Source organism: Haliotis rufescens, unplaced genomic scaffold (genome assembly GCF_023055435.1).
Source record: "Haliotis rufescens isolate VD_foot unplaced genomic scaffold, xgHalRufe1.0.p SCAF_9, whole genome shotgun sequence".
NCBI classification, from domain to species: domain Eukaryota; kingdom Metazoa; phylum Mollusca; class Gastropoda; order Lepetellida; family Haliotidae; genus Haliotis; species Haliotis rufescens.
In genome coordinates, this window is record NW_025964383.1 from 13,400,537 (window position 1) to 13,412,549 (window position 12,013).

The following is a 12,013-nucleotide window of genomic DNA, read 5'->3' on the forward strand; positions in this document are numbered from 1 at the left end:
GGGTGGTAGAGTGAGTGAGTGAGTGAGTGAGTGAGTGAGTGAGTGAGTGAGTGAGTGAGTGAGAGTGAGTGGGTGGGTGGGTGGGTGGGTGGGTGATTTGATGGGTGGGCTGATGGTTGAATGAGTTTGGTTTAACACAGTTATATCACACCGTGTCATCTTAAGCCTGAAGTGATGCAGGTCTGAAATGTGAGACCCACAAGTACAAACCCCAGAAATAATATAAGCCAAACTGAGATTTCGAACTCAAAGTACAGATTCCTGGCATGCCTAAGGGACACCACTCTGCATCCTGAGCAAGTGATTTGGGGTTGAATGGGTCTTTGAAGGTGATGAACAGTTATGTCACATTGTTGTGGGAGGAAAGCTCAAAGCAACCACATCAACCACAAGGCTATCCTACTGAAGACAACACCACTGGTCTGACTGGACTTAAGCCAAGTCTTTGTCCAGTATCTGGATGCTCTCAAAGAACTGTTTGGATTCAAACCCAGTCATGCACACAACAGGCTAGCACATCAACCACCAGCCTACCCTATGGATGACAACACTACCTGTCTGAGTTGACTTTAGCCGAGTCTTTCGTCCAGTATCTGGATGTTCTCCAACAACTGTTTGGATTCAAACCCAGTCATGCACACAACAGGCTAGCACATCAACCACCAGCCTACCCTATGGATGACAACACTACCTGTCTGAGTTGACTTTAGCCAAGTCTTGCCGCAGTATCCGGATGTTCTCCAACAACTGTTTGGATTCAAACCCAGTCATTCACACAACAGGCTAGCACATCAACCACCAGGCTACCCTAATGATGACAACACTACCTGTCTGAGTTGACTTTAGCCGAGTCCTCGTCCAGTATCTGGATGTTCTCGATGAAGTCGACACCTTTGCGGAAGACCTTCCACATGGTGGGGGAGAGCCAGCTGTAGAAGATGCTGCTGAAGCAGCCGGCCTTGGCCAGCGGAAACTCATACTTGGATCTGGTGATGCAACACAAAATGAACTATATTACCTAGGGTAGAATGGCCATGTGCAACTTTCTAATATGTGCATGTGTGCATTTTAGCAATTATCAATGCTGATAGGTGGAAGCTAGACTGATATTTAGTCCCAGAAATAAAAATATATATATATATATAAATATATATCTAAAAAATCTAATAAAAAAAAAAAATCCAAATGGAGACATGAACAATCTTAATTTCAGGCATAGAGATAAGGCAATCTAGACTTTCCAGATCACTCTAGACTTGAGTTGGACTCCTTTTTTAATTGACTTCTCTAGGATCTGGGTTGGTTGGTTTGTTATCTAACTCCGCACTCAGCACTATTCCAGCTATATGACGGCGTTCTAGGGTCTGGGAGACAGACTATGTTGAAACCATATGATGTCACAGTGTTTCATTGTTGAGAAGAATTGGAACAATGTCGGCAACAAGCACGAACAAACAATATAATGCCCTGTGAGAGTTTCTGGCATTTATTCAACTCTGTCCCTGTGGGTAAAATCATGCTCTTCAAACATGCAGAAGTCTACAAGTACAAGAACAGGAGATGCAGGCTGTTCCCACCTTTTGCCCCTCCTGACAGGGATCGCATGGGACAGGGCATTTCTGTACTTCTTTATTCCGTTTTCACGTTTCGGAGACAGAGAAAATCCAGCTTCCGACTTAGCCTCGATTTCCAAAATCCTGAAACAAAAAAGTGCATATCTGATAACACTGTATTGAACATAGAGGATCTAGAGGCAAGCAATACAAAATGGACTAACATCATGTAGTGTTTGACTGATGGGAGCACATGCCAAGAGGTCTGCGTCATCCTGAGTACCCAGTGTATCATATCATGTAGTGTTTGACTGATGGGAGCACGTGCCAAGAGGTCTGTGAAATCCTGAGTATCCAGTGTATCATATCATGTAGTGTTTGACTGATGGGAGCACATGCCAAGAGGTCTGTGTCACCCTGAGTACCCAGTGTATCATATCATGTAGTGTTTGACTGATGGGAGCACGTGCCCAGAGGTCTGGTCACCCTGAGTATCCAGTGTATCATATCATGTAGTGTTTGACTGATGGGAGCACGTGCCAAGAGGTCTGCGTCATCCTGAGTATCCAGTGTATCATATCATGTAGTGTTTGACTGATGGGAGCACATGCCAAGAGGTCTGTGTCACCGTGAGTACCCAGTGTATCATATCATGTAGTGTTTGACTGATGGGAGCACGTGCCCAGAGGTCTGGTCACCCTGAGTATCCAGTGTATCATATCATGTAGTGTTTGACTGATGGGAGCACGTGCCAAGAGGTCTGCGTCACCCTGAGTACCCAGTGTATCATATCATGTAGTGTTTGACTGATGGGAGCACGTGCCAAGAGGTCTGCGTCACCCTGAGTACCCAGTGTATCATATCATGTAGTGTTTGACTGATGGGAGCACTTGCCAAGAGGTCTGCGTCATCCTGAGCAACCAGTGTATCATATCATGTAGTGTTTGACTGATGGGAGCACATGCCAAGAGGTCTGGTCACCCTGAGTATCCAGTGTATCATATCATGTAGTGTTTGACTGATGGGAGCACGTGCCAAGAGGTCTGGTCACCCTGAGTATCCAGTGTATCATATCATGTAGTGTTTGACTGATGGGAGCACGTGCCAAGAGGTCTGTGTCACCCTGAGTATCCAGTGTATCATATCATGTAGTGTTTGACTGATGGGAGCACATGCCAAGAGGTCTGTGTCATCCTGAGTACCCAGTGTATCATATCATGTAGTGTTTGACTGATGGGAGCACGTGCCAAGAGGTCTGTGTCACCCTGAGTATCCAGTGTATCATATCATGTAGTGTTTGACTGATGGGAGCACATGCCAATAGGTCTGTGTCACCCTGAGTATCCAGTGTATCATATCATGCAATGTTTGACTGATGGGAGCACGTGCCAAGAGGTCTGCGTCGTCCTGAGTATCCAGTGTATCATATCATGTAGTGTTTGACTGATGGGAGCACGTGCCAAGAGGTCTGTGTCACCCTGAGTATCCAGTGTATCATATCATGTAGTGTTTGACTGATGGGAGCACGTGCCAAGAGGTCTGCGTCACCCTGAGTATCCAGTGTATCATATCATGTAGTGTTTGACTGATGGGAGCAAGTGCCAAGAGGTCTGTGTCACCCTGAGTATCCAGTGTATCATATCATGTAGTGTTTGACTGATGGGAGCACGTGCCAAGAGGTCTGCGTCACCCTGAGTATCCAGTGTATCATATCATGTAGTGTTTGACTGATGGGAGCACGTGCCAATAGGTCTGTGTCACCCTGAGTATCCAGTGTATCATATCATGTAGTGTTTGACTGATGGGAGCACGTGCCAAGTGGTCTGTGTCATCCTGAGTATCCAGTGTATCATATCATGTAGTGTTTGACTGATGGGAGCACATGCCAATAGGTCTGCGTCACCCTGAGTACCCAGTGTATCATATCATGTAGTGTTTGACTGATGGGAGCACGTGCCAAGAGGTCTGCGTCACCCTGAGTATCCAGTGTTTCATGTCATGTAGTGTTTGACTGATGGGAGCACGTGCCAAGAGGTCTGTGTCACCCTGAGTACCCAGTGTATCATATCATGTAGTGTTTGACTGATGGGAGCACATGCCAAGAGGTCTGCGTCACCCTGAGTGCCCAGTGTATCATATCATGTAGTGTTTGACTGATGGGAGCACGTGCCAAGAGGTCTGTGTCACCCTGAGTACCCAGTGTATCATATCATGTAGTGTTTGACTGATGGGAGCACGTGCCAAGAGGTCTGTGTCACCCTGAGTACCCAGTGTATCATATCATGTAGTGTTTGACTGATGGGAGCACATGCCAAGAGGTCTGTGTCACCCTGAGTACCCAGTGTATCATATCATGTAGTGTTTGACTGATGGGAGCACGTGCCAAGAGGTCTGCGTCACCCTGAGTATCCAGTGTATCATATCATGTAGTGTTTGACTGATGGGAGCACGTGCCAAGAGGTCTGCGTCATCCTGAGTACCCAGTGTATCATATCATGTAGTGTTTGACTGATGGGAGCACGTGCCAAGAGGTCTGCGTCACCCTGAGTATCCAGTGTATCATATCATGTAGTGTTGAACTGATGGGAGCACATGCCAAGAGGTCTGTGTCATCCTGAGTAACCAGTGTATCATATCATGTAGTGTTTGACTGATGGGAGCACGTGCCAAGAGGTCTGTGTCACCCTGAGTACCCAGTGTATCATATCATGTAGTGTTTGACTGATGGGAACACGTGCCAAGAGGTCTGTGTCACCCTGAGTACCCAGTGTATCATATCATGTAGTGTTTGACTGATGGGAGCACATGCCAAGAGGTCTGTGAAATCCTGAGTACCCAGTGTATCATATCATGTAGTGTTTGACTGATGGGAGCACGTGCCAAGAGGTCTGCGTCACCCTGAGTATCCAGTGTATCATATCATGTAGTGTTTGACTGATGGGAGCACATGCCAAGAGGTCTGTGTCACCCTGAGTACCCAGTGTATCATATCATGTAGTGTTTGACTGATGGGAGCACATGCCAAGAGGTCTGTGTCACCCTGAGTACCCAGTGTATCATATCATGTAGTGTTTGACTGATGGGAGCACGTGCCAAGAGGTCTGTGTCACCCTGAGTACCCAGTGTATCATATCATGTAGTGTTTGACTGATGGGAGCACATGCCAAGAGGTCTGCGTCATCCTGAGTACCCAGTGTATCATATCATGTAGTGTTTGACTGATGGGAGCACGTGCCAAGAGGTCTGCGTCACCCTGAGTATCCAGTGTATCATATCATGTAGTGTTGAACTGATGGGAGCACATGCCAAGAGGTCTGTGTCATCCTGAGTACCCAGTGTATCATATCATGTAGTGTTTGACTGATGGGAGCACGTGCCAAGAGGTCTGTGTCATCCTGAGTATCCAGTGTATCATATCATGCAGTGTTTGACTGATGGGAGCACATGCCAAGAGGTCTGCGTCACCCTGAGTACCCAGTGTATCATATCATGTAGTGTTTGACTGATGGGAGCACGTGCCAAGAGGTCTGTGAAATCCTGAGTACCCAGTGTATCATATCATGTAGTGTTTGACTGATGGGAGCACGTGCCAAGAGGTCTGTGTCATCCTGAGTATCCAGTGTATCATATCATGTAGTGTTTGACTGATGGGAGCACATGCCAAGAGGTCTGCGTCACCCTGAGTACCCAGTGTATCATATCATGTAGTGTTTGACTGATGGGAGCACATGCCAAGAGGTCTGCGTCATCCTGAGTACCCAGTGTATCATGTCATGTAGTGTTTGACTGATGGGAGCACATGCCAAGAGGTCTGCGTCACCCTGATTACCCAGTGTATCATATCATGTAGTGTTTGACTGATGGGAGCACATGCCAAGAGGTCTGCGTCACCCTGATTACCCAGTGTATCATATCATGTAGTGTTTGACTGATGGGAGCACATGCCAAGAGGTCTGTGCAATCCTGAGTACCCAGTGTATTATATCATGTAGTGTTTGACTGATGGGAGCACGTGCCAAGAGGTCTGTGTCACCCTGAGTATCCAGTGTATCATATCATGCAGTGTTTGACCGATGGGAGTATGTGCCAAGAGGTCTGTGAAATCCTGAGTACCCAGTGTATCATATCATGTAGTGTTTGACTGATGGGAGCACGTGCCAAGAGGTCTGCATCACCCTGAGTATCCAGTGTATCATGTCATGTAGTGTTTGACTGATGGGAGCACGTGCCAAGAGGTCTGCGTCATCCTGAGTATCCAGTGTATCATATCATGTAGTGTTTGACTGATGGGAGCACGTGCCAAGAGGTCTGCGTCACCCTGAGTATCCAGTGTATCATATCATGTAGTGTTTGACTGATGGGAGCACGTGCCAAGAGGTCTGTGTCATCCTGAGTACCCAGTGTATCATATCATGTAGTGTTTGACTGATGGGAGCACATGCCAAGAGGTCTGTGTCATCCTGAGTATCTAGTGTATCATATCATGTAGTGTTTGACTGAGGGGAGCACGTGCCAAGAGGTCTGTGTCACCCTGAGTATCCAGTGTATCATATCACGTAGTGTTTGACTGATGGGAGCATGTGCCAAGAGGTCTGTGAAATCCTGAGTATCCAGTGTATCATATCATGCAGTGTTTGACTGATGGGAGCACATGCCAAGAGGTCTGTGTCACCCTGAGTATCCAGTGTATCATATCAAGTTGTGTTTGACTGATGGGAGCACGTGCCAAGAGGTCTGTGTCATCCTGAGTATCCAGTGTATCATATCATGTAGTGTTTGACTGAAGGGAGCACGTGCCAAGAGGTCTGTGTCACCCTGAGTACCCAGTGTATCATATCATGCAGTGTTTGACTGATGGGAGCATGTGCCAAGAGGTCTGCGTCACCCTGAGTATCCAGTGTATCATATCATGTAGTGTTTGACTGATGGGAGCACATGCCAAGAGGTCTGTGTCATCCTGAGTATCCAGTGTATCATATCATGCAGTGTTTGACTGATGGGAGCATGTGCCAAGAGGTCTGTGTCACCCTGAGTACCCAGTGTATCATATCATGTAGTGTTTGACTGATGGGAGCACATGCCAAGAGGTCTGTGTCACCCTGAGTACCCAGTCTATCATATCATGCAGTGTTTGACTGATGGGAGCACATGCCAATAGGTCTGTGAAATCCTGAGTATCCAGTGTATCATATCATGTAGTGTTTGACTGATGGGAGGACGTGCCAAGAGGTCTGCGTCACCCTGAGTATCCAGTGTATCATATCATGTAGTGTTTGACTGATGGGAGCACGTGCCAAGAGGTCTGGTCACCCTGAGTATCCAGTGTCTCATATCATGTAGTGTTTGACTGATGGGAGCACATGCCAAGAGGTCTGTGAAATCCTGAGTATCCAGTGTCTCATATCATGTAGTGTTTGACTGATGGGAGCACGTGCCAAGAGGTCTGGTCACCCTGAGTATCCAGTGTCTCATATCATGTAGTGTTTGACTGATGGGAGCACATGCCAAGAGGTCTGCGTCACCCTGAGTACCCAGTGTATCATATCATGTAGTGTTTGACTGATGGGAGCACATGACAAGAGGTCTGCGTCACCCTGAGTACCCAGTGTATCATATCATGTAGTGTTTGACTGATGGGAGCACATGCCAATAGGTCTGCGTCACCCTGAGTACCCAGTGTATCATATCATGCAGTGTTTGACTGATGGGAGCACGTGCCCAGAGGTCTGCGTCACCCTGAGTACCCAGTGTATCATATCATGTAGTGTTTGACTGATGGGAGCATGTGCCAAGAGGTCTGTGTCACCCTGAGTATCCAGTGTATCATATCATGTAGTGTTTGACTGATGGGAGCACGTGCCAAGAGGTCTGTGAAATCCTGAGTACCCAGTGTATCATATCATGTAGTGTTTGACTGATGGGAGCACATGCCAAGAGGTCTGTGTCATCCTGAGTATCCAGTGTATCATATCATGTAGTGTTTGACTGATGGGAGCATGTGCCAAGAGGTCTGTGTCATCCTGAGTATCCAGTGTATCATATCATGTAGTGTTTGACTGATGGGAGCACGTGCCAAGAGGTCTGTGAAATCCTGAGTACCCAGTGTATCATATCATGTAGTGTTTGACTGATGGGAGCACGTGCCAAGAGGTCTGTGTCACCCTGAGTACCCAGTGTATCATATCATGTAGTGTTTGACTGATGGGAGCACGTGCCAAGAGGTCTGCGTCATCCTGAGTATCCAGTGTATCATGTCATGTAGTGTTTGACTGATGGGAGCACGTGCCAAGAGGTCTGTGTCACCCTGAGTATCCAGTGTATCATATCATGTAGTGTTTGACTGATGGGAGCACGTGCCAATAGGTCTGCGTCACCCTGAGTACCCAGTGTATCATATCATGTAGTGTTTGACTGATGGGAGCACGTGCCAATAGGTCTGCGTCACCCTGAGTACCCAGTGTATCATATCATGCAGTGTTTGACTGATGGGAGCACGTGCCCAGAGGTCTGCGTCACCCTGAGTACCCAGTGTCTCATATCATGTAGTGTTTGACTGATGGGAGCATGTGCCAAGAGGTCTGTGTCACCCTGAGTATCCAGTGTATCATATCATGCAGTGTTTGACTGATGGGAGCACATGCCAAGAGGTCTGTGTCACCCTGAGTATCCAGTGTATCATATCATGCAGTGTTTGACTGATGGGAGCATGTGCCAAGAGGTCTGTGTCACCCTGAGTATCCAGTTTATCATATCATGTAGTGTTTGACTGATGGGAGCACGTGCCAAGAGGTCTGTGAAATCCTGAGTACCCAGTGTATCATATCATGTAGTGTTTGACTGATGGGAGCATGTGCCAAGAGGTCTGTGTCACCCTGAGTATCCAGTGTATCATATCATGTAGTGTTTGACTGATGGGAGCACGTGCCAAGAGGTCTGTGAAATCCTGAGTACCCAGTGTATCATATCATGTAGTGTTTGACTGATGGGAGCACATGCCAATAGGTCTGCGTCACCCTGAGTACCCAGTGTATCATATCATGTAGTGTTTGACTGATGGGAGCACGTGCCAAGAGGTCTGCGTCACCCTGAGTACCCAGTGTATCATATCATGTAGTGTTTGACTGATGGGAGCACGTGCCAAGAGGTCTGTGAAATCCTGAGTACCCAGTGTATCATATCATGTAGTGTTTGACTGATGGGAGCATGTGCCAAGAGGTCTGTGTCACCCTGAGTATCCAGTGTATCATATCATGTAGTGTTTGACTGATGGGAGCACGTGCCAAGAGGTCTGTGAAATCCTGAGTACCCAGTGTATCATATCATGTAGTGTTTGACTGATGGGAGCACATGCCAATAGGTCTGCGTCACCCTGAGTACCCAGTGTATCATATCATGTAGTGTTTGACTGATGGGAGCACGTGCCAAGAGGTCTGTGTCACCCTGAGTACCCAATGTATCATATCATGTAGTGTTTGACTGATGGGAGCACATGCCAATAGGTCTGCGTCACCCTGAGTACCCAGTGTATCATATCATGTAGTGTTTGACTGATGGGAGCAAGTGGCAATAGGTCTGCGTCACCCTGAGTACCCAGTGTATCATATCATGTAGTGTTTGACTGATGGGAGCACATGCCAATAGGTCTGCGTCACCCTGAGTACCCAGTGTATCATATCATGTAGTGTTTGACTGATGGGAGCACGTGCCAAGAGGTCTGTGAAATCCTGAGTACCCAGTGTATCATATCATGTAGTGTTTGACTGATGGGAGCACGTGCCAAGTGGTCTGCGTCATCCTGAGTATCCAGTGTATCATATCATGTAGTGTTTGACTGATGGGAGCACGTGCCAAGAGGTCTGTGTCACCCTGAGTTCCCAGTGTATCATATCATGTAGTGTTTGACTGATGGGAGCACGTGCCAAGAGGTCTGTGTCACCCTGAGTACCCAGTGTATCATATCATGTAGTGTTTGACTGATGGGAGCACGTGCCCAGAGGTCTGCGTCACCCTGAGTACCCAGTGTATCATATCATGTAGTGTTTGACTGATGGGAGCACGTGCCAAGAGGTCTGCGTCACCCTGAGTACCCAGTGTATCATATCATGTAGTGTTTGACTGATGGGAGCACGTGCCAAGAGGTCTGTGTCACCCTGAGTACCCAGTGTATCATATCATGTAGTGTTTGACTGATGGGAGCACGTGCCCAGAGGTCTGCGTCACCCTGAGTAACCAGTGTATCATATCATGTAGTGTTTGACTGATGGGAGCACGTGCCCAGAGGTCTCGTCACCCTGAGTACCCAGTGTATCATATCATGTAGTGTTTGACTGATGGGAGCACATGCCAAGAGGTCTGTGTCACCCTGAGTATCCAGTGTATCATATCATGCAGTGTTTGACCGATGGGAGCACGTGCCAAGAGGTCTGTGTCATCCTGAGTACCCAGTGTATCATATCATGTAGTGTTTGACTGATGGGAGCACGTGCCAAGAGGTCTGTGTCACCCTGAGTATCCAGTGTATCATATCCTGTAGTGTTTGACTGATGGGAGCACATGCCAAGAGGTCTGTGTCACCCTGAGTATCCAGTGTATCATATCCTGTAGTGTTTGACTGATGGGAGCACATGCCAAGAGGTCTGTGTCACCCTGAGTACCCAGTGTATCATATCATGCAGTGTTTGACCGATGGGAGCACGTGCCAAGAGGTCTGTGTCATCCTGAGTACCCAGTGTATCATATCATGTAGTGTTTGACTGATGGGAGCACGTGCCAAGAGGTCTGTGTCACCCTGAGTATCCAGTGTATCATATCCTGTAGTGTTTGACTGATGGGAGCACATGCCAAGAGGTCTGTGTCACCCTGAGTATCCAGTGTATCATATCCTGTAGTGTTTGACTGATGGGAGCACATGCCAAGAGGTCTGTGTCACCCTGAGTACCCAGTGTATCATATCATGTAGTGTTTGACTGATGGGAGCACATGCCAAGAGGTCTGCGTCACCCTGAGTACCCAGTGTCTCATATCATGTAGTGTTTGACTGATGGGAGCACCTGCCAAGAGGTCTGCGTCACCCTGAGTATCCAGTGTATCATATCATGTAGTGTTTGACTGATGGTAGCATGTGCCAATAGGTCTGTGTCACCCTGAGTATCCAGTGTATCATATCATGTAGTGTTTGACTGATGGGAGCACGTGCCAAGAGGTCTGGTCACCCTGAGTACCCAGTGTCTCATATCATGTAGTGTTTGACTGATGGGAGCACATGCCAAGAGGTCTGCGTCACCCTGAGTACCCAGTGTATTATATCATGTAGTGTTTGACTGATGGGAGCACGTGCCAAGAGGTCTGTGTCATCCTGAGTACCCAGTGTCTCATATCATGTAGTGTTTGACTGATGGGAGCACATGCCAAGAGGTCTGCGTCATCCTGAGTATCCAGTGTATCATATCATGTAGTGTTTGACTGATGGGAGCACATGCCAAGAGGTCTGCGTCACCCTGAGTACCCAGTGTATCATATCATGTAGTGTTTGACTGATGGGAGCACATGCCAATAGGTCTGCGTCACCCTGAGTACCCAGTGTATTATATCATGTAGTGTTTGACTGATGGGAGCACGTGCCAAGAGGTCTGTGTCATCCTGAGTACCCAGTGTATCATATCATGTAGTGTTTGACTGATGGAAGCACGTGCCCAGAGGTCTGTGTCACCCTGAGTACCCAGTGTATCATATCATGTAGTGTTTGACTGATGGAAGCACGTGCCCAGAGGTCTGTGTCACCCTGAGTATCCAGTGTATCATGTCATGTAGTGTTTGACTGATGGGAGCACGTGCCAAGAGGTCTGTGTCACCCTGAGTATCCAGTGTATCATATCATGTAGTGTTTGACTGATGGGAGCACATGCCAAGAGGTCTGTGTCACCCTGAGTACCCAGTGTCTCATATCATGTAGTGTTTGACCGATGGGAGCACATGCGAAGAGGCCTGTGTCACCCTGAGTATCCAGTGTATCATATCATGTAGTGTTTGACTGATGGGAGCACGTGCCAAGAGGTCTGTGTCACCCTGAGTACCCAGTGTATCATATCATGTAGTGTTTGACTGATGGGAGCACATGCCAAGAGGTCTGTGTCACCCTGAGTATCCAGTGTATCATATCATGCAGTGTTTGACTGATGGGAGCACATGCCAAGAGGTCTGCGTCACCCTGAGTACCCAGTGTATCATATCGCCAGTCTTTTATGGACTCATTCGTTGCTATTTTGAGTAACTGTTCTTTCATGCAGGGTAATCTAGGATTCCAAACTAAGTGCCCTTGACAGGCAAATTGGGAAAATCATTATTAAGTTCAGCTTTCCTAAATTCAGAGGTATATTAACATTGATTTTAAACATTGTAGTCAAGGTTATAATCAAGATAATGTTAAACTGAGCATTAAAGCCTCTTCCCCATATCGGTCC

At 47.3% G+C, this 12,013-nt stretch overlaps 1 protein-coding gene across 5 annotated transcripts in view; it reads right to left on the reverse strand.

Moving 5' to 3' along the window:
• Nucleotides 1-12,013, reverse strand: part of LOC124116167 (ATP-binding cassette sub-family C member 5-like) — a 127,833-nt gene that overhangs the window by 59,447 nt on the left and 56,373 nt on the right. For 4 of the 5 annotated variants that reach the window (XM_048391477.1, XM_048391475.1, XM_048391476.1 and 1 more), the window contains exons 4-5: nt 1,578-1,697; nt 828-986 (exon numbers count right to left, since the gene is read on the reverse strand). In XM_048391477.1, coding sequence (XP_048247434.1) covers nt 828-986; nt 1,578-1,697 — 279 coding nt within the window. Of the gene's footprint in view, nt 1-554; nt 575-827; nt 987-1,577; nt 1,698-12,013 lie in introns of those variants that run through there. The other variant, XM_048391478.1, reaches the window with a different exon arrangement.